This window comes from Podarcis raffonei, chromosome 11 (assembly GCF_027172205.1).
Source record: "Podarcis raffonei isolate rPodRaf1 chromosome 11, rPodRaf1.pri, whole genome shotgun sequence".
Taxonomy (NCBI): Eukaryota; Metazoa; Chordata; class Lepidosauria; order Squamata; family Lacertidae; genus Podarcis; species Podarcis raffonei.
In genome coordinates, this window is record NC_070612.1 from 27908688 (window position 1) to 27929591 (window position 20904).

At 42.3% G+C, this 20904-nt stretch overlaps 1 protein-coding gene across 2 annotated transcripts in view; it reads left to right on the top strand.

Annotated features, from left to right (window-relative positions):
* HOMER1 (homer scaffold protein 1) overlaps positions 1-20904 on the top strand; it is a 75318-nt gene that overhangs the window by 28155 nt on the left and 26259 nt on the right. For both annotated transcript variants that reach the window (XM_053407844.1, XM_053407845.1), the window contains exons 3-5: positions 1427-1558; positions 7303-7395; positions 14774-14916. In XM_053407844.1, the coding sequence (XP_053263819.1) occupies positions 1427-1558; positions 7303-7395; positions 14774-14916 (368 nt within the window). The remainder of the gene's footprint in view (positions 1-1426; positions 1559-7302; positions 7396-14773; positions 14917-20904) is intronic.

Genomic DNA, 20904 nt, shown 5'->3' on the forward strand with positions numbered 1-20904 from the left:
CCTGATTGCCTGTTCAGTCTCTTAAAACAATGATAATCCCAGTAAGCTTTTTCAGGAAGGCTGCTAATAGCAAACCTCGCCATGTGAATTAAGCAATAACATGCTCTCTGAATCTTATCTGATGACTGTTTCTGCCACCTCAGCAGGTTTTTTTTTTTTAAGGCTATAATCTTGTGCCCAATTAACTGGGAGCAAGCCTTGTTGAATTTAATGGAAATTACTTCTGAGTAGACATGAACACGATTGTGCTGCACCAGATGTGTTTCTGCCAATCCTGTGCTGGCATCCTAATTTTAAGGAGGTGCTATCTGTCAAACCTGATGGGTTTGTAATTCTATGACTTCAATATCTCCAACATTTTTAGTGTAGTGATGCTGTCATACAACAGGCTAATAGAGAGCGACCTTCATTTGAATCTTTGTACTAAGACTCTTTCAAGAGGATTGGTCTCAACCTTCCATAAAAGCCTTAATCACGATTTTTAAGGGTGACACAATGGCTTACTCATTAGTGCTCTTTCTAAAAGCTGTACTTGGAACTGATTGCAGTCTTCATTGTAAATAAAAAGAGTGCACTTGATTGTGCCTTTCTAAATTTTTAACATTTTCCATTTTCTGAATGCCATCTGGATATAAACATTTACCTGCTTCAGAGGTACAGGCTTTGATTTTTCCAAAGTCCCTGGCTTATTTAGGGACTTGTAAGGGAATAGAGTGATGTGTCCACTGCAGATCTAGCTGCATCCAAGTCTAACTAGCAATAACCTGGAGTAAGGCTAGAGACCTGTCAGCAAATAACTGTAATGAGAAAAGGTTCCTAAGAGAATATCCCCAGGATAGCAAGTTCAGGGGAGTTTGGGTAGAAAAGAAAGGTAGCTTGCTCTGCCTCTTTCAGTTGCTGCTGTTAGCCTATCTCTGAAAAAACTCCTCTGGGGAATGGTTGCATAGCTTTTCACACCCCCCCACCTTGATCTCTGTTAATCCTATGGGGGGGGGGAAGATTCCGTCATTATTACACCCATTTTACAAAGGGGTGGGCAGTGCTGTGGCTGAAGGTGTCCCCTTTTTTTAATTAAATTTTAATTAAAGGCTAGGATAACAACAGAAAAAGCGTAGCATGCAAGGCAAAAAACCCGAGGGTGAGCACAGCTCTCTCCAGCTTTCCAAAAGTGGGTCTAGCATCATTCTCAAATTTTGAGTCTTCCATTCTGCCCTCCTTTTATCCTTACAATTACTCTGAGAGCAAGCAGGAACTGGAATCCATAGCTGGATCTACACTGATCTGTTAATCACTAACAAAATTCCACCTTCTCCCTCTTCAGGTTGCTGTTCAGCATGCGAAGCTGACTCCTGGCCCATGACGTTAAGGGAAGCTTTATGAGTATATTACTTTGTTATTTCATAACTTCTTCTTTTCTTTTTTGCAGGCAATAATAAACAGCACCATCACTCCCAACATGACATTCACTAAGACATCACAGAAGTTTGGTCAATGGGCAGATAGCAGAGCAAATACTGTTTATGGCTTGGGATTTTCCTCTGAACACCATCTCTCAAAAGTAAGTAAAAGGCAAGGTAATATCTCAACATGGTCTTGAAGTGTTGTCTAGTGTGTGTCTGCAAAGATGCCTCCCTACCCCTGCCCTGGAGGAAGACTCATCAAGGAAACCATAAGTTGCCACTATATTCCTCCAATTCATAGCAGCAAAAGCAAAATAATTGCAGGTTTGGGAAGAATAATGCCATATAAACATTAATTCTCAAATTTATTCTTTTGCTCTTTTAATATTTTACTATGCCAAAGGCTGAAATAGATTTTTTTTAGCCTATTAAAAGTTACTAAAACTACTAAAGCCATCAATCATGAATTTGCAGAACCCTTGATACCAAAACTAAGCCTGGGCTTCTTGTTAGGCAGAGTGAGGCAGCTGCCTTAGGTAGCAAGTGCTGGGTGGTGCAGGAAGTAGCAGCAAGACATTAGAGCTGCATGGGCCTGCCCTGAAGCCCATAAATGAGCTTGCTGCCCTCATGGGCAGTGGAAGATGCTTGACCCATCACTAGAGTCAAACCAAGATACAACTGCCATTCTGCTTAGTTTCTTTACATGGAATGGGGTGAGTGCCATCATGTTGTTTGCCAAATGACCAAAACCCACTCAACATTCAAAGTCCTTAAACTTTGTTCAGGATTGGACTTGGCAGCACTTCTCCATGTGCATTTCCTGTTTTGGGTTGAGAGTGCTCTCATCCAGTCTTACAGTTATATAACCTGATGGAGTTATATAACCTGATGGTGAACCTTATGTGTTGGGTTGGAGTCAGTACAAGTTACATTGGCCAATGAGTGGTTTCCTTGAATTGTCCAAACCAGTGGCACTGAAGACCATAATTCATTCAGGTTTTGTTCTGATTTCTGCTTTGGTTGGCTTGCTTTCATTTTATGATGGTGAGGCATGAAGCAAAGACCCAAGCTGGAGAAGAGGCAATAGTGAGCTACATGGTCAGAGCACTGATATTGTCTTCCTCAGCTCTCCATATAATCTTGTTCAATGGGTTTATATTCACTTTTAAAGTGGTATGGGATCTCAAATGGAGGACACCCTCTTAAAACCACACTTGACTATTCTAGTGAACATTTGCCCAGTCCCACAGTTCACACTCTCCCTTCCAGCTGAGAACCTACGGTGGCCATGGTAACAGAGCTGTCTTTGGTGCAAGAGAGATTTGGCAGTGGGCACTTAATAAGTCAGGGTTTATAATAATAATAATAATAAATTTTATTTATATCCCGCCCTACCCAGCCGAAGCTGGGCTCAGGGCGGCTAACAACACTAAAACAGTGCAACATTATAAAAACATTATAAAAATTAATTAAAATAAAAATTGATGGCAACCATAAACTAAAGTTTTGTAAAGATTGCCAAAGAAGGGAGTTAGGCTGCTCCCTGACCAAAGGCCTGGTGGAACAGCTCTGTCTTGCAGGCCCTGCGGAAAGATGTCAAGTCCTGCAGGGCCCTTGTCTCTTGCGACAGAGCGTTCCACCAGGTTGGAGCCGCAGCCGAAAAAGCTCTGGCTCTAGTTGAGGCCAGCCTAACCTCTCTGTGGCCTGGGACCTTCAAGATGTTTTTATTTGAAGACCGTAAGTTCCTCTGTGGGGCATACCAGGAGAGGCGGTCCCGTAGGTACGAGGGTCCTAGGCCGTATAGGGCTTTGAAGGTTAAAACCAGCACCTTAAACCTGATCCTGTACTCCACCAGGAGCCAGTGCAGCTGGTATAGCACCGGATGAATGTGATCTCGCAGCGAAGACCCCGTAAGGAGTCTCGCTGCGGCATTCTGCACCCGCTGGAGTTTCTGGGTCAGTCTCAAGGGCAGCCCCACGTAGAGCGAGTTACAATAATCCAGTCTGGAGGTGACCGTCGCGTGGATCACAGTGGCTAGGTCAGGGCGAGAGAGGTAAGGAGCCAACTGCTTAGCTTGGCGGAGATGAAAAAATGCCGCCTTTGTTATAGCTGCAATCTGCGCCTCCATGGAGAGGGAGGTATCGAAGATTACACCCAAACTCTTAATGGACGGTGCTGGCACTAATTGCACCCCCGCAAGAGATGGGAGTTGCCCCCTTAATCTCATATCGTCCCGTCCCAGCCAGAGGACCTCTGTCTTCGAAGGATTTAACTTCAACCGGCTCCCACGTAACCATCCAGCCACAGCTTCCAAGCATCTGATCAGTGTGTCTGGGGCCGAGTCAGGATGGCCATCCATCAACAGATAGACTTGGGTGTCATCAGCATACTGATGGCAGCCCAGCCCAAAACTCCGGACAAGCTGGGCGAGGGGGCGCATAAAGATGTTAAAAAGCATTGCGGAGAGTATTGCACCCTGGGGCACTCCACACACCAAGGAGTGGCGGGATGACAATTCCCCCCCAAGCGCCACCCTCTGTCCCCGACCAGAGAGAAACGAGCGCAGCCATTGAAGGACTGTGCCCTGGATCCCCACGTCGGCAAGGCAGTGGTCCAGGAGTTCGTGATCGACCATGTCGAAGGCTGCTGACAGGTCTGGAAGAATCAGCAGCCCCGACCCGCCTCGATCCAGCTGCCTGCGGAGATCATCTGTTAGGGCGACCAGAGCCGTCTCGGTCCCATGACCAGCGCGGAAGCCGGACTGGAATGGATCCAGAGCCGATGTTTCATCCAGAAACCTACCAAGCTGTTCCGCAACCGCTCTCTCAATCACCTTACCCAGGAATGGAAGATTCGAAACCGGGCGGTAATTGGATAGATCTAAGGGATCTAATGATGTTTTCTTTAAAAGCGGGCGCACCACTGCCTCCTTCAGTTCCCCTGGGAATGTCCCAGTGCCAAGGGACAAATTGATGATATCCCCCAGGGGGGCCCGCACCTCGTCTGGACACGCTGTAATCAGCCAGGACGGGCACGGGTCGAGAGGACAAGTGGTGGGCTTTCCAGCTCGGAGGAGTCTGTCCACATCGGCTGGGGATATCCGGTCAAAGTGGTCCAATACTGGACCCGAGGACAGTCGAGGGGCCTCCAGTTCCTTTATTGTATCCAAACTGGCAGGGAGGTCATGGTGGAGCAACAGGACCTTCTCCGCAAAAAAGCTCACAAATGCCTCACAGCTGTGTGTCAAATTGTTATTTAAATTTGGCTGTCCTTCGAGGGACGTTAAAGACCGAATTATACTAAATAATTGCGCCGGGCGAGAGCTAGCGGATGCAATGGAGGCCGAGAAGTAGGACTTCTTAGCGGCCTTCACTGCCATCTCGTAGGTTTTCATAAAAACCCTATAAGATGTTCTTGAAGCTCCGTCACGGGCACCCTGCCATACGCGCTCTAGTCGTCTGAGGTCCCGCTTCATTTTCCGGAGTTCCTCGGTAAACCAGGGAGCCCGGTTTCTGCGGGGTCGCAGAGGGCGCTTAGGTGCGATCTCATTGATGGCTGCCAGGAGCTGGGTATTCCAGCCCTCTACAAGCTCAGTCAATGAGTCGCCAGGGGGAGCAAGGTCCCGCAAGGCTTGACGGAATCTATCAGGGTCCATCAGCCTCTGCGGGTAAGCCCAAATCGGCTCGCCACCTAAGCAGGGTGGGGGTGGAACGTCAATCCTGGCTTTCAGAGCGTAGTGATCAGACCATGGCACCTTCATCGAAGGAAACATGATCACATCTATACCGACGCCAAAGATCAAATCCAGCGTGTGGCCTGCTTGATGTGTGGGGCCCGAAACAAACTGGGAGAGCCCTAGTGTCGCCATGGAAGACACCAGGTCCAGAGCCTGTGAGGAGGGAGTGGCATCAGCATGGATGTTGAAGTCCCCCAATACCAATAGGTTAGGGAACTCCAAGGCCCAGCCGGCCACCGCCTCCAGCAGGTCTGACAGGGTGGCTGCTGGTGCGCTAGGTGGCCGGTACACCAGCCAGACAGCCAAGCTCACCTCGGAGCCCCACACTAGGCCAACACATTCAATGCCGGGGATCGATGGCGATGGTAGAGCCCTGAAAGAACAATCTTCCCGGATTAATAATGCCACCCCTCCCCCCCGGCCCACAGTCTGCGACTGGTGGAGGACGGAGAAACCCGGGGGTGCCATCTCAATAGTGCTATAGTGTAGCTTGAGCTTTAGGAATACAGGGAGCTGCATTTATACTACATCATATTGTTTGCCATCTAGCTCAATATAGTCTGCTCTGACTGCCTGTGGCTCTCCAGGGCCTCAAGTGTAGGCCTTTCTCATCTCCCGTTACCTGACCATTTCAACTAAAGATGCCAATGGAATGTATCCAAGACCTTCTAGATGCAAAGCATGTTCCCTACTAAGCTTTGATCTATCCATAGAGCTATTAGTTTCTGTGTGGGGAAAGTAGGTTTTTGAGAGTATCCTATATATGGAGCAGAGTATTTGAACAGATGTAGCCCAGGGAACATTGACTTCTTGCACATTCTTTTGAATTGTTACAGCATGCAGCTGTTCTACAGAGAAGTATGTAGTGGGGTACATGTGGTTTTGTGCCCAGTATCTGAAGAAAGCATTGAATTTGGAAATGGTTGTGCTGCCTTGTCAGAATTGCTAAAACAGATAGTTCTGTGGAACCAGACAGGTGCTTGAGTAGTGAAAATTAAACAAAGGTAAAAGCAAGTGTAAGCCAGTTAGATTGGGAACAAATATGGCTTCTTGGCAAATTACAAAAGGATTATTTTTCAAATATAGATGCCTGCACACATGTGGGGACAATTCTTGGTGATAAAATGGTCAAGTAAACCAGAGGTTTATATGCAACAAAGAATTAAAGAAAATAAGGGAAAGCTTGTCCTCTTTCCTCTCAAATTTCTCCACTGGCCCTTGGGAATCTGTCCTCCTATATGCTCCCCAGCTCAGAGTGTGACTTATGTGTGAGAACCAATGACAATAATAATAATAATAATTTATTTTTTATACCCCGCCCATCTGGCTGGGTTTCCCCAGCCACTCTACAGGTAGAGACATCAGCAAGTGTAACAGAGGAGCATATGCCAGACCCTGCACACTAGGAGAATTCTTCTCTGATTTACTATTCATAATGTCTGAATTCAAAGGTTCTCATCCACTGATAGAGAGAGCCTTTCTCCAGTGGAGGAGAGGAGCCTTTGGCTCCCACCTAAAGAACTGATGATTCATAACATCTGAAGTAAAATGCCATTTAAAATTGATTACTTACACAGGATTAGAAAAAACCCACAGAGCCTCTTGCTGGGGGGAAAAAAAGGCTAGCAATATAGTAGGATCAGAACAGCAACAGTTTCCTTATCAATCTCTAGGCAGGAATATTCAGCCATGGCCTTTCAGCAGTCCTTGCTTTACTTCACTAGAAACCCAGCCAGTCAGTGGGTAAAAGAGCAAGAGGATTCAAGTATACCTAAAGGTCCTCTTCCCTGACACTGCAGGCTCTAAATGGTTAACTGTTATACCAAAAGTTTCGCTGCATAACTGACTTTTGGCTACAGGCTAGATGACAGTTTTTGAAGGGTATCAGTTAGGACATTTTTGAGAGGTAGCAACCTGGCTTAGCAATCTGAATAGCTGTTCCACATTGCATTTTGCAGATAGAATGACAAACAGAAGACAGATTCTTTGTGACCACCACCACTAGAACATGATAGTTCAAAAACGGTCTCTTCAGATTCTCTATAAACCCCTGTTGATTATTGGAGAGCAAATGTTTTTCTCTAACCTGATTTATTATATAGAATATGTTCTGCTTAGCAAAGCTATGTTATATACAGTGTATAATTATATAATCTTTGCCTTTAGTTTGCAGAAAAATTTCAGGAATTTAAAGAAGCTGCACGACTAGCTAAGGAAAAATCCCAAGAAAAGATGGAATTAACAAGTACACCCTCACAGGTGCGTTTGTTCTGTTCTTTGTTCAGATTGGATTCTGAATGCTACTAACTTATTTGCAGATGGGCTTCATTAATCCATTTTACTTTGCAGTTTGGGAAACACGGGTGCTTAGTTGCATGCAAACTGTTTCACAGTCCTGTACCTGGTTTGACAATAGTTATGTTGAATAATGCTCTGTAATAGATTCTGTGGGGCTTCTGTGGGAGTGTGTATGCAGCCCCAGTAGCAGTAATTTATATGGTCTTAAGGTTGGGATAGCACCAACACTGGGTGAGTGGCAGAGCGAGCTTGCATACAGCCCTTCAGTATTGCAAGTTCAGCCCACTTTTGGCTCTGGCTTCACTCATCATAGAAGACATGTGCATGCACTCTTTTTTCCCCATGGGTCAATCAGTGACCCTTTGTAAGAAGATGATTTCATGCCCCTGTTAACCTAATTGCAAATACCTAAGCTTGGGTTTTTACTTTTATGCTGCACCAAAGGAGACCTGCAACAAAATGCTGCTATGCATCATTGCCTCTAGCAGGAGTACTCCTATTCAGGATTCAGGTAGCGACTTTTCTAGAACACAGTACTGTAAGAAACTGTAGGGACCAGGGGAAGCACAGCAGGATTATTTCCTAGACTGCCAACTGGCTGCAGTGTGCAGTTGCACTCTTATTTCCAATCTAGGGCAACTGAGGAGCTAGGGAGGAGGGCAGAGAGGATTTTGGGCAGTGAGGATAATAGAGGAGGGTAAGTCTAAGCAAAGGGGACGCGGGTGGTGCTGTGGGTTAAACCACAGAGCCTAGGACTTGCCGATCAGAAGGTCGGCGGTTCGAATCCCCGCAACGGGGTGAGCTCCCGTTGCTCAGTCCCTGCTCCTGCCAACCTAGCAGTTCGAAAGCACGTCAAAGTGCAAGTAGATAAATAGGTACCGCTCCGGCGGGAAGGTAAACGGCGTTTCCGTGCGCTGCTCTGGTTCGCCAGAAGCGGCTTAGTCATGGTGGCCACATGTCCCGGAAGCTGTATGCCGGCTCCCTTGGCCAATAAAGCAAGATGAGCACCGCAACCCCAGAGTCGGCCACGACTGGACCTAATGGTCAGGGGTCCTTTTAAATCTAAGCAAAGTGGGTGGGTGGGGATGCTAAGGAAAGGTGTGCTGTGGAAGATGGAAAAGAAAAGGTGACTTAGGGGCTCCTGGTCTCAAATTGTTATTTCTTGCCCTAAATAGCTATTTCTTTCCCCAAAACGCTTGCCAGGGTTAGAGGGCAGGGAATCTTGAGAGAAGCATGGTGGCACAGGGACGCCTGCAAGGAAGACTGGGGACCTAATCCTATCTGCCTAGGCTGTGCATGGCTGCCAAGCAGGCAAGCAAAAGCAAGGAAGTACTAAAGATACTATGTCCTTGCTTTGTCTCACACAACAGCTAGTGGCTGTTTCTCCCTTTGCTTTTGAGCATATTTCTCCAAAAATGACTGCTTTCAATTGAACTCTGTCTCAGTTTTTCCAGTCCACATTAGTGGCAGTTATTGATGGAATGTGGGACGCGGGTGGCACTGTGGGTAAAACCTCAGTGCCTAGGACTTGCCGATCGCATGGTCGGCAGTTTGAATCCCAGCGGCGGGGTGAGCTCCCGTCTTTCGGTCCCAGCTCCTGCCCACCTAGCAGTTCAAAAGCACCCCTAAGTGCAAGTAGATAAATAGGTACCGCTTTATAGCGGGAAGGTAAACGGCGTTTCCGTGTGCTGCGCTGGTGCTGGCTTGCCAGAGCAGCTTCATCATGCTAGCCACGTGACCCGGAAGTGTCTCCGGACAGCGCTGGCCCCCGGCCTCTTAAGTGAGATGGGCGCACAACCCTAGAGTCGGACACGACTGGCCCGTATGGGCAGGGGTACCTTTATTGATGGAATGTAGCACCCTGTGTGTTGTTGTTTACTCCCCTCAGTTAGTACCTGCCTACCTTCCTGAGTTCCATAAACCTGGGGTCCATTTGGGGCATGCACACTTGCATTCATTTACCTGTGCACATGGAGAGAGAGATACAAACTTTCCAATATACCAGACTTTCCCAAAACAGACTTGAACAAAACTGTGGATTAAAAAATAAATTTTTAAATGTGTGTGCTGCACCAGTGGCAGTAGAGGGTGTGGTGATAGATGGGAAAACATCACCACAGAAGTTAAAAAAAACAAACCACCTACACAATGTGCTTCAGTGTGTCCACAGCTGAGTAACATGTGATGTTATCTTTGATATTTTTCTTACCGCGTTATCCATGGATAGAGAAAAACTGAATTAAATGGGGGGAACATGTGGGCTGCCACTTGGATGAGGACAACTTTGTGTGGGATGACATGAAAAACATGCACACATGGCATGCATCAATTTACACTGCAGTGTGTATGTATCTGGGGTGCAATATGTTCAGTGTAAGATATTAGATACCAATGACAAAACTGCACAGGTTGGATTTTTCCTACTGAGCACATGTTTCTACTAAAACTGTTACAGCAAAATATTTCTATTTCACAAGCTCGTGAATGATAATGGTAATCAAATGATAAATGCTCCCATCTACCGTACAACAGTACATCCTAGATATTCCATAGGATAGCTGCTTCTACCTTACATTACAGACAATTCCACTTAGGACATGTTTTGTGTCTTGGGGGCCTAACATCCTTGGGCACTTTGGCCTCAGTACAATATGCAGAAACCCTAATATCCTCCTGTGTGTATTCTGGAGTCTCTCTGTTCTCCCCCGCCCAAACTAAGATTCTAGCAGGGCTAGGTAACATTTAGGAAAGACAATTGCCAAGACACTTATACAGTATATGCATAATTTTCCTGGCTAAGGTGAGGTCACTTGAAGCTATAGCTGTAGTTTGGTGTTACGTACTAGCTCAAGAACACAGAGTACAAACACAAAGCTTATCCTCAACAATGAGAAGAAATTAATGTTTATGTGTGGTGTGAAATATATGTTACTGCTCTGTGGAAGCTTCCATCGGATAAAAAATTCAATATGAAAATTCTTCAGTTAGAAGGAAGATGTTATAAATATAGAGGAAAACCAGGACCAGTGTTGCATGTGGATTATATCTCCTCTCACTCTTTTCCTTATGTAGTTATTGACTTGTAAGTATCAACAAGGCTTTCATGAATGGCATTTGGTATTTATATTTTAATCTGAATTTATTTATTTATTATTTACTGGTGCATTAATTTAAATAGCTGCTAGAAATGGTCAGTTGTTTTTTATTTGTCACTGCAACCCCATACCTTTTATTACCTATAAGTCTTCTGGCACTGCAGCTTTAAGAATAGTTGTTGAAAAGCTTAGCGGAAAGTTTTTAAGTATACCCAGTGAATATTATAATATCATTGCCCCTGTTAGTTTTCTTATCTTCCTTGTAACCACCTCAGGTGTTCAGTCTGCTCTGAAATACAAAATAAAGCCTTTTAGAAATCAGGCAACTTTCTGTTAAAATGCAGAATTTCATGTTGCTTTGTCTGGAGTTTCTTGGAAATAAGAAACTGCTATTTGGTTTTACTTAGAGAACACTTCAGTTGTTATAGTTACAAAAGAAATATTGAAAATGTGAACCTAGTGCATGCCTTAAATACTTTTTTAAAATACTAATAGCAATATGTTCTGATACTTAAATGATTGTATAGCAGTAATCGTTTGCCCCTCCCCGCTCCGCTCCTATAATTGGAATGTAGAAACTGGTTACCCTTTTGTCACAGAGTAAAGGTAAAGGTACCCCTGACCGTAAGGTCCAGTCGTGAATGACTCTGGGGTTGCAGCGTTCATCTCGCTTTATTGGCCGAGGGAGCCGGCGTACAGCTTCCAGGTCATGTGGCCAGCATGACTAAGCCGCTTCTGGCGAAACCAGAGCAGCACATGGAAACGCCATTCACCTTCCCACCAGAGCAGTACCTATTTATCTACTTGCACTTTGACGTGCTTTTGAACTGCTAGGTTGGCAAGAGCTGGGACAGAGCAACGGGAGCTCACCCCGTCATGGGGATTCGAACCGCTGACCTTCCAATCAGCAAGCCCAAGGTTCAGTGGTTTAGACCAGTGTTTTTCAACTACTGTTCCGTGGCACACTAGTGTGCCGCGAGATGTTGCCTGGTGTGCCGTGGAAAAATTGAAAAATTCGAAAGATTTTTTAAAAAAAAAACTTCAAATTTTCGCCCACTAGGCGGGCGCCGGACTGTGTCCTGGGTATGGGGGGTGGGGTTTTTGACTCCACCCTCGGCCAGCAGGGGCGCTGATTGGCGCTCCTCAGGGGGACACCCTCCACTTTTCTGATGTCCGGGCTTTGATTGGTCCAGACTCCAGCCTGGACCTATCACAGTAGGACATCATCTTCCGACTTCCTTCCCGCCAGAGCACAGTGTGCGCAGCAGCGGAGAGAAGAAGACGTTGTGACTCGAGTCACCAGGAGGACCGGAGAAGTTGTCATTTTATTTCTCTTCAGTCTCCACTGAATGCCTTGACTGGGTTAGGGACCTTTATAGCTCAGCATCAGTTGGTGGAAAGGACATGACTTTACAGGAGCAGGAGGAACTAGCTGAACTGAGACAAAATCGTGGTTTGCTGATCTACCTTTGGACAGTTTTTGGTTGGATACTGCCAAGGAGTTCCCCCTTCTGGCAAACAAAGCTATTTTGACATTGCTCCCATTTTCCACTACATATCTGTGTGAGATGAGCTTTTCAAGCATGATTGCTATAAAAACTAAATACAGAGAGAGACAGAGAGCTGTTGACGAAGAGCTACGTGTGTGTCTTTCTTTGATTCCAGCCAGAATATCAGCTTTGTGTTCAGCCAAACAGGCCCAGTTTGTGCACTGAATAAAGTATTTTATAATTTTTCATATTTCTGTTTATTTGATTCCTATTCAAGAGAATTACTTTATATATAGTCAATATAAGCACAGAGTTAAATTTTTTAACATTTCCTAATGGTGGTGTGCCTCGTGATTTTTTTCATGAAACAAGTGTGCCTTTGCCCAAAAAAGGTTGAAAAACACTGGTTTAGACCACAGCACCACCTGCATGTCACAGAGTAGCTTGGTCCAAAGGGTTAGGTTCATGCAATATCCAGGACACTGTGTAAACCTCCCTGATGACCAGTAGGTCTGAATCACATTGCTTTAAATGGCAGTGAGTGTCTTAAGTTTTCCCTCGTACAAGACCCAGGACTTATATATTTATTCCTGTGTATGGATGATAACGTAATAGGGAACATAAGAAAGTTGGCAGTATGCAGTTTGAACTGTATTGTTTCCTAGGGCTGCCATACATCCGGATTATTCCAGACACTACTGGGATTTCAAAGGCAGAATTGATGTTCGGGGGGAATTTCTGAAAGGTGGTGCTTTTTTTGTATTATTTGTTTTGGAAAAAAACTCAGCAACTTTTGGGGTGCCCTGGTTTTTACTTTTTGAAATATGGCAACCTTACTGTTTCCTAATTCATGAGTTTTTTTCTGTTTACATGTACGTAACTGGTGAAGACTGTTTTAGGTAATTAACGTTAAATACCAACATGAAGAAGAATCACTATTGCACGATCACCTTTGCTGACAGTTGCACTATTATTTCTGTGCTTCTAATCCCTAAATAAATTTCAGTTACCAACAGAAATACTGTTATTTTTTACAAAAAGTAAACTGAAAGTGACTTACAATATAATACAAAAATTAAAACCAATACAACAAAACCCTTAAAACATCCATATGTATAAAATACGGTCTAACACATCCCATCCACTAAAGGAGGCCACAATATTTAAAACTCTCCAGGTTGAAGGTCAAAAACCGAGCTGAAAAGAAATGTTTCTGCTTAGTGCCTAAAAGTTGCTAGTCATGGCACCACACATGTCTCCCTGAGAAGCATTCCATAAGCAGGGAGCCACCACTGAAAAGTCCCGTCCTCATGTTGCCACCCTCTGTACTTCCCCTATTCCACAGAGAAGGACCTTAGGTGATGAATGCAGGGTCTGGGTTGGTTCATGTAGGGGTAGGTGGTCCTTGAAGTATTGCGGTCTTGAGCCCCATAAAGCTTTATAGGTCTAAAGCTTAGAATTGGGTCTGGAAGTTAATTGAAAATGTACCAGAATTGGCTTTATATACTCAAACCATCTTGCGTCAGCCAACAATCTGGTTGCTGAGTTCTGCATCAACCATAGTTTCTGAACTGTCTTTAAAGGCAGCCCCACATATAATGCATTGCAGTAATCTATTAATTCATGAGGTGTAAGTTCCCGGACTATCATATGGATTCTCAAGCACACAGGGATGTGGGTGGGTGTGGAAGAAGAGAGGGGAGGGATTTCCATTTGATTCAGACCTAGCCTTAGGTGATAAGGCATCTTTAAATATGCTGCAACCAGATGGTAAAGAATTTTCCAGCTAATGTGATTTTTATTAATATGTGACAAGAAGTATTTGATCTATCTTGGTTTTTTAAAAATTCCTATGACAACCTGACTTACAGAATTTGAGTCATTTATGCAAACGTACAGGACAATTTTGTACTCATTTGCTCTGGATTTTAGTACACATGTTTTTAAGCTGTTGTGTAAAACTCCCATTTCATATTGGTACACAAAGAGTGATTTAAATGGATATCTGTTATATAAAGAGGAGCATCTTAAATATAGCAAATGTAATAACAACTGTGTTTTAGTCAATGGGATATACAAACTACTATGGGTATCTTAGGTCTTTTGCATTTGTTAGTTTATTTCCATACAGTATGGAACTTAAATGTGGTGCATATGTCTTTAACTACTAGAAAAGTCAGAAAATGAGATCCAGAGTCCCCAAAGTGGAAATATTACCATATCCATAATATTCGGAGTACTACCATATTGCTCCCAAAATTGAAATTTGGAGCACACATTATCCTAGACACCCTGCTTAACTGAAAATTGTCCCCCTTTCCTTCAAAAGCAAGGGTCTGAAGTTTAACCCAAAATTGTTAAAGTACTCCAAATCAACCAGAAAGCTGTAATTTGGTATACATGTGGCCCAGGGCATACTGATTACTAGTAAAGATGGAAACATGGTCATATATATGATCTCTTATGGTGAGATGTGACATTTATTTTGTAACAGAAGCCAGTACTCTACCACATAAAACTAAATGGTCTTAATGGGCATTCTAGGCCAGTTCCCTATGGAAGTAAAGATCACCAATTAATTCCTTTGTTTTTCTTTCAAATGTTGGAGGAAAACGTTGCCATTCCCCCCCCCCCCTTATATCTGCTAAGGGTGTAATAGGTGTAAAATTCAACTCTAGTACTTGGATGTTTGTCTATTATTGGAAGTACATTTGTGCATAATTCAGTGTGTAACCATAATTTTCTTTTTTTAAGGAATCTGCAGGAGGTGATATTCAATCTCCTCTTACACCTGAGAGTATTAATGGAACAGATGACGAAAGAACAACCCCAGAAGTGACGCAAAACTCAGAACCAAGGGCTGAACCAACCCAGAATGCATTACCATTTGCGCATAGGTACAGATTTCATTCACACATCCTTATTAAGTAATACGTGTGCACTTTATTGTTAAGACGACCTCTTTCTCCATTTGTTTAATTTAAAATTTTAAAAAGACTTGATGCTTGCAGTGTGGATCTGTGTCCAAAGAGGCGTTTGTGCAGAGGGTGCAGTGAAGGAGACACACTATTACTAAGGGACTACTGTTCAGTTTAAAAAGAAGCTTGTCTCTTCAGGAGGGAAACCACTGCAGCAAAAACAAGAAACTTCACATGTTTCGCCCTCCTGTGTGCATAGCCCACTTATGTATGTCAGTCTTACCCTTTTCTTAAAGTAAAGAAAAGGAAATGGAATAGAATGGCTACTTTTGAGCTTCAATATTTTTTTGTCTGGGAAGCAAAATACAGATGCCTCTGAGACTTTAATATTTTGGACTAAATGCAGATTAGAAGAAGAAGAAGGGGGGGAGTAGACGCTGCAACAAAATGTTGCAGTGTGGAGTGCTTCTGTCCAGGGTGCCAGTCAGCCATGTCAGAATTCTTAATTTCTTACCTCCTATCCCCTGTTTTCCTCTCTGCTCCCACCCCCACTCACCCGCTGTTGGTCAGTAATCCAGGCCTACTGAGCATGCTCATTCCTCACTGGGCTATTTTGGGGAAGTGGCTTTAAAAATTGCTTGTGCTTCTGCAGCCCTTTGGGCTCCTCCCAGCTGGCAGGTTCCTCCCTGTTGTGTTTGGATGGTGCTATTACGGCTACATAAGGATCCACACTAGGAGAATTGAGTTTGCTATTAATATATAGGATGAGTGATCACACTATGCTGCAACCTTTAACTTTCTAGTGTACAAGAATATTTTATACTGCTTCAAGAATTATTGGTCTAGTGTGTGTATTTTGTGGGTAATGAGAATTACTTCAAATTCTTGAGCTACGTGGTATTATTCTCTTTTGCACTTAAAAATGACACTTAAGCAGGTCTTGAATGTCAAAGGAAATGCTAATATCCAAAACAAGTATGTTTTATGGGAAAATATGACATTATATAATACCTTCAGTCTGATGATTAAAACATTGATGAAATCAGAATTGTGATATTTCACATGAATAAGAGCAGGCAGGTGTTTGACATTTATTATATAGTGAACCATCTTTTCGCATCTAGAAGGGCTGAACTTTAACTTTTCTAATGTAATTTTTATATATTGCACTAAAGCACATTAAGTTGAAGCAGAGTGTTTGAATTATTTTGAGCTGCTGTAGTTTCCAATTCTTATCTAAAAACCTGTGGGCACAGAAGTGTGCCCACCTTCTATTTTAGATGGTCCCAATCACTTGTGGGATGGGGAAAGAAGACCAAAATACAGTGTCATCATCCCCATATCAAACAGCTGATTAATTTGAGATTGCTTACCAGTGATGAGAACTGTATGTGCAGATATGGGTTCTGGATATTAGGATCCAGATTATGGTTAAGGTGAAACCGTACCAAATTTGTCCAGACACATTTACTACTCTAGCCATCAAAATATATGATCATGAGTTGAGCTAAATAACTTGAAAAGTATATGTTGAAGTGACTTTGGTAACCTATCTTGATTATTGCAAAATGACCAATTCCTATTTACATTGTGGTAAATTGTGTCTGAAGACAGGAGTGCCTGGCGTGCTCTGGTCCATGGGGTCATGAAGAGTCGGACACGACTAAATGACTAAACAACAACAAATTGTGTTTGTTTTTAATAACAATTTAAAAACTGTCACTCAGACTAACAGCAGATAATATTATTAGTTCCCTGAAAATAAATAATTGTACTACAGTTTAAACTGTATCATTAGTAGCAGAAGTCCAAATTTGATCTATGTACATTTCTACAATATGTATACACACTTTGAGAGAGAATCTTTTACAGTATCGTGCTATCGGGCTTCAAAATTTTGAATTGGTCTTCCAGTACTCAGCCTTCTGCTGAAACAAAAGAATATTTGTTGCCTGAATCTCATGTGAACAGTCTCATCTTATGTTACTTACAGCTAGATTTCACCAGCAAGTTATGATTTAATATGCAGAGGTGACTGTCAACATACTGGTATATGTTGTAGTTCAGTGTAGATTTTTATAGACAACTGCTTTGTTATGGGCTCTTCTTGATGGAGAGAGTTTGTAGACTTTTAGAAACTCCTAGGATTTTTTTTTTTATCAGAAAGGTATGTTTCTTTGAAGATCAAAAAAAATGGGGTCACAAATACTTCGGTTTCTATTCTGTAAGTTAGGGGTGTGCGGGTGTATGCGGGTATGAGTGAATGAAAGGGTGGGAGAAGAATCTCAAATTGACTTCTGAAAATGGACTGTTGTGGTAATCGTGCTGATAGGAACATATAACTGAGTGGGAATTACATCCTCTGTTCTGTGGATCTGAAATGCTGAAGATTTATCCTTACTGTTGTATCTGCTGCCCACTTTTTAAGAACAAAAAGGCGAAATTTTCAATAGAGCTCTTTCCCTGATATGAAAACTTTGGGGAAAAAATGTATTAATTGGGGTTTTGGATATTTTTCAAAGGAGACCATGGGGGGGGGCGGAATAGCCATCCCAGATGTTTTAAGTTTTTGCATGTGCACAATTTACTTATTATTGTGAAAGTTGGGGGGGGGGGCTGGAAAGCTATCCACATTTATAAATTTGAATCCAATTTTGGATGCTTCTAAAATCAACCTTTACATTATTAAATGTTCATTTTACAAGAAAACCAGAACATTGCTTGAAAACAAGTGGAATGTTGTTTAATAACCTTTAAAAACTGGAGATTAATAAGTAGGTTGGAGACAGCTTCTCAGATATTTCGGATGTCCTGTTAAAATTGCTTGTCAACACTGACTTGAAGATGTTCCTAAGTATCTTTTCAGTATCATAAACTGTGTCATATATCTTCTTATTGGAACATTTTAATATATAGTGTGTTTGGAAAATACATTGTAGGACTAACAGAAATAGATTTACAGTGATGTGATTGCTTGCCTACTTAAGTAATTGTTTTTTTCTGTTCAAAGTTTTGGCAAAAAAAACCCCCCACAAACAAACCTGATTTATTGCCATAGTGAAGAGGTTCTTTCAGATCATGGATTTCATTTAATTTTTATTCTCTGTATAGCAAACCATTTGATAATGCTGCATGTATATCCATTACTGTAACAAATTTGTTAAGACCCTGTTTCTCTCCTATGGGTTATTATTAAAGAACGACTATATAAATTTACCTTTTGAAGACTGGCTTGCATTTTTTAAATATGTATTACGTTTGTACTGAGGCATTTATAACTTTACTGTTTAGCAAAAAGGTTTTTTTTAATTAAAGGCTTTACTATATTCCTTAAATATCTTAAATTTGAATCCAAACATCATCTTCGATTTGCACAACCTTCCTATGTGTGTAGTTTATCCTTGCTTTAAATCACATCAATAAATGGTAAAGATAAATTGGCTTTTTACCTGTCCTTCATCATAAGGTCCCAGGGTAGAAGATTATAACAATATAATAGCACTGCAAGCAAAAATGTAGCAACCCTAGCCCAGTATTAATTTTTCTATAGGTCCTTTCCATCCTTGGTTCCTCTTTTATCCCAAGTTCTGTTCTTGCACCACTTATAGTTGCTTCAAACCCTTGTTTTGCTTACTGCTCCTTAGTCCATCAGCTACTTTGGCTCATGCTGAGCATTCTTGTTGTACAACACTCTTGTTTCATTCTTTCCCAGCAATATACAGCTTAGACTATGGATGAGTCTTTTCTCTATCCGAAGAGAGGCAGATGTGCACATGAACAGTTTTAACCCTGTGAAACTGCTCCTGCAACCCACCAACTCCTAGCTTCTCTCAAAGGACCTTGCATCTGTGCGTTCCATGGTTCCTATTCCCATTCTCAGTTCTTAGAATGTTTGCAAATATGTTAAGGCGTCATCAGTTGATGCCAGAAGTTTCACCATCACCACAACCAAAATCCTTTTGTTAGGTCAATTCATTGTCTTATATAAATAACAGCAAACTAGGCCTTATTAAATAGAAGTGTAATGCATTGCAGAAAAAAAGCACTCAAAACTCCAGCTGGTCTGGTATCAGTGTTGTCAGCCTTGTACATTCTGCCTTTTGTTCAAAAGTAAATTATTCAGGAAATTATCAGAATTTAAATTCTGAGCAAGATTGTTTTCTTCCTTTGCTTCAGACCCATGAAGCAAAAGTACTTTTGTATAAAGTATGGTCAACCCTTATTGGGATCTGGCCAGACATCCCAAGGGTAGCCCTCTTGCCTGAAGGGAAGTGAGCTCAGATATTGCAGTGCTGGTTTTCAGGAAAGATTTGTGCAGATTCATATGTTATGGGTACTATATAGAGAAAGGTCCTTTCTAGCAGCAGACAAACTAATTAAAAGCAATGGTGCCTAGCCACAAATGGTAAGTAAAAATAATATAAAAGTCGGGGTAAAAATTGCTGGAGTATTTTATTTACAAATAAATACAAAAATTCAATGATAGAGCACATGCTTTTCATGCAGATGAACCCAAATTCAATCTGTGGCATCTCCAGGTATGGCTGGAAAAGGCTCTTGGCCTGAAACCCTGTAGTGAACCACATGGCACACATTATTTTGGAACTCTACATTCAGGGGATAGAGTTTAAAAACAACAATAATAAACATGTTTAATAAACATGTTGCTGACCAACATTCTTAAAAACCATAATGCAGTGTAAATATGTTTTAATTGAAAGTAGCACAGGAAACATCTAATAACAGATAGTTAATGCATTTTAATACATAGTCTTCAATGGCTCAAATTTACAAAGTAGTGTCATATTTCATTTTCAGAGTTCTCCTCCAGTTCAGGCTTGCATATAGTTACGTAGCCTAACAGTAGAAGCCTGTACATATTTCCTTGGAAGTAAGTTCCATTATGCTTAATGAGGTTTACTCCCGTGTAAATGTGTATAGGATTGCGATTTAAAACAGGAGTTCTTCTCCTCATTGAATTCACTATAATTTAAATCTTAAATTATTTTCATCATACGTTTATCTCAATCATCTCATGAATATAACAAGCGTTTATTTGGATCTTAAGAGAAATTAATTCAAGGAAGTTCGCAGAAGGAAGGTTTCCCTCCCCTTTTCATTTGCAGCAATCTGCGCCCTTCCAAAAAGCATTTTGCTTTTAATAAATGTTCTTTGTAGAACTGGCAATTCCCTCCTGAACAAAACTGGATGGATCAGGGGGGAGGGGAAGGGAGGTGTTGAGCAGCTGGAGGAAAGCAGAATTTCCCAAAATTGGGCTTGGAACTAAAACTATGTTAAGCAAGTTTACAGAAGGAAAGTTTTGATTTGCATCCCCACACACCCCTTTCTGCATTGTTCAGGAGAGTCCTTGACCCTCTTAAGAGGCTTTGCCTGGAAGGTGGAGAGGGCACAGTTGGCTGCAAGGGGCGGGGAGGGGAAACTGCCCTTTCACGAACATCCTTGTTAGTTTACTTTATAATCCAGGTCTTTTGTAGAAGTAGAAGGATACCATGTCAATGCAGGGCCTTAATTGATCTTCAGCATAATTGAACAAAATATTTATTTATGCTTAGTGTAAAGATTTACACTGAGAGAGAAGTGCTTATAGCAGCGAATGTAAATGCTAAGCATGTACAGCAGGCAAATTTCTATCTACACCCCTCTCTGTTCTGCTCCCATACCAAACAAGAGTCATTATCAGAGCTTTGGGATATATCCTCTCAAGGCAAAACACACAAGGGTGTGAAGTAAGGTTGCTGAGTCTTGTGGCTTGGAGAGAGAGGATACAACCTAGAGAGAGTCTCAAGAGCCATAGGGAGTTTCCCAACCCTGATTTTAGAATAATTCAGTTGAAGCGGCTTCATTTATGGCAAAAAGAAAATATGCCAATAACAGCACTATGGGTTACACAAGACACTAATCATGTGGTTTTCTCTTGAGTTCTGTATTTTTCCTTCACAAATATGG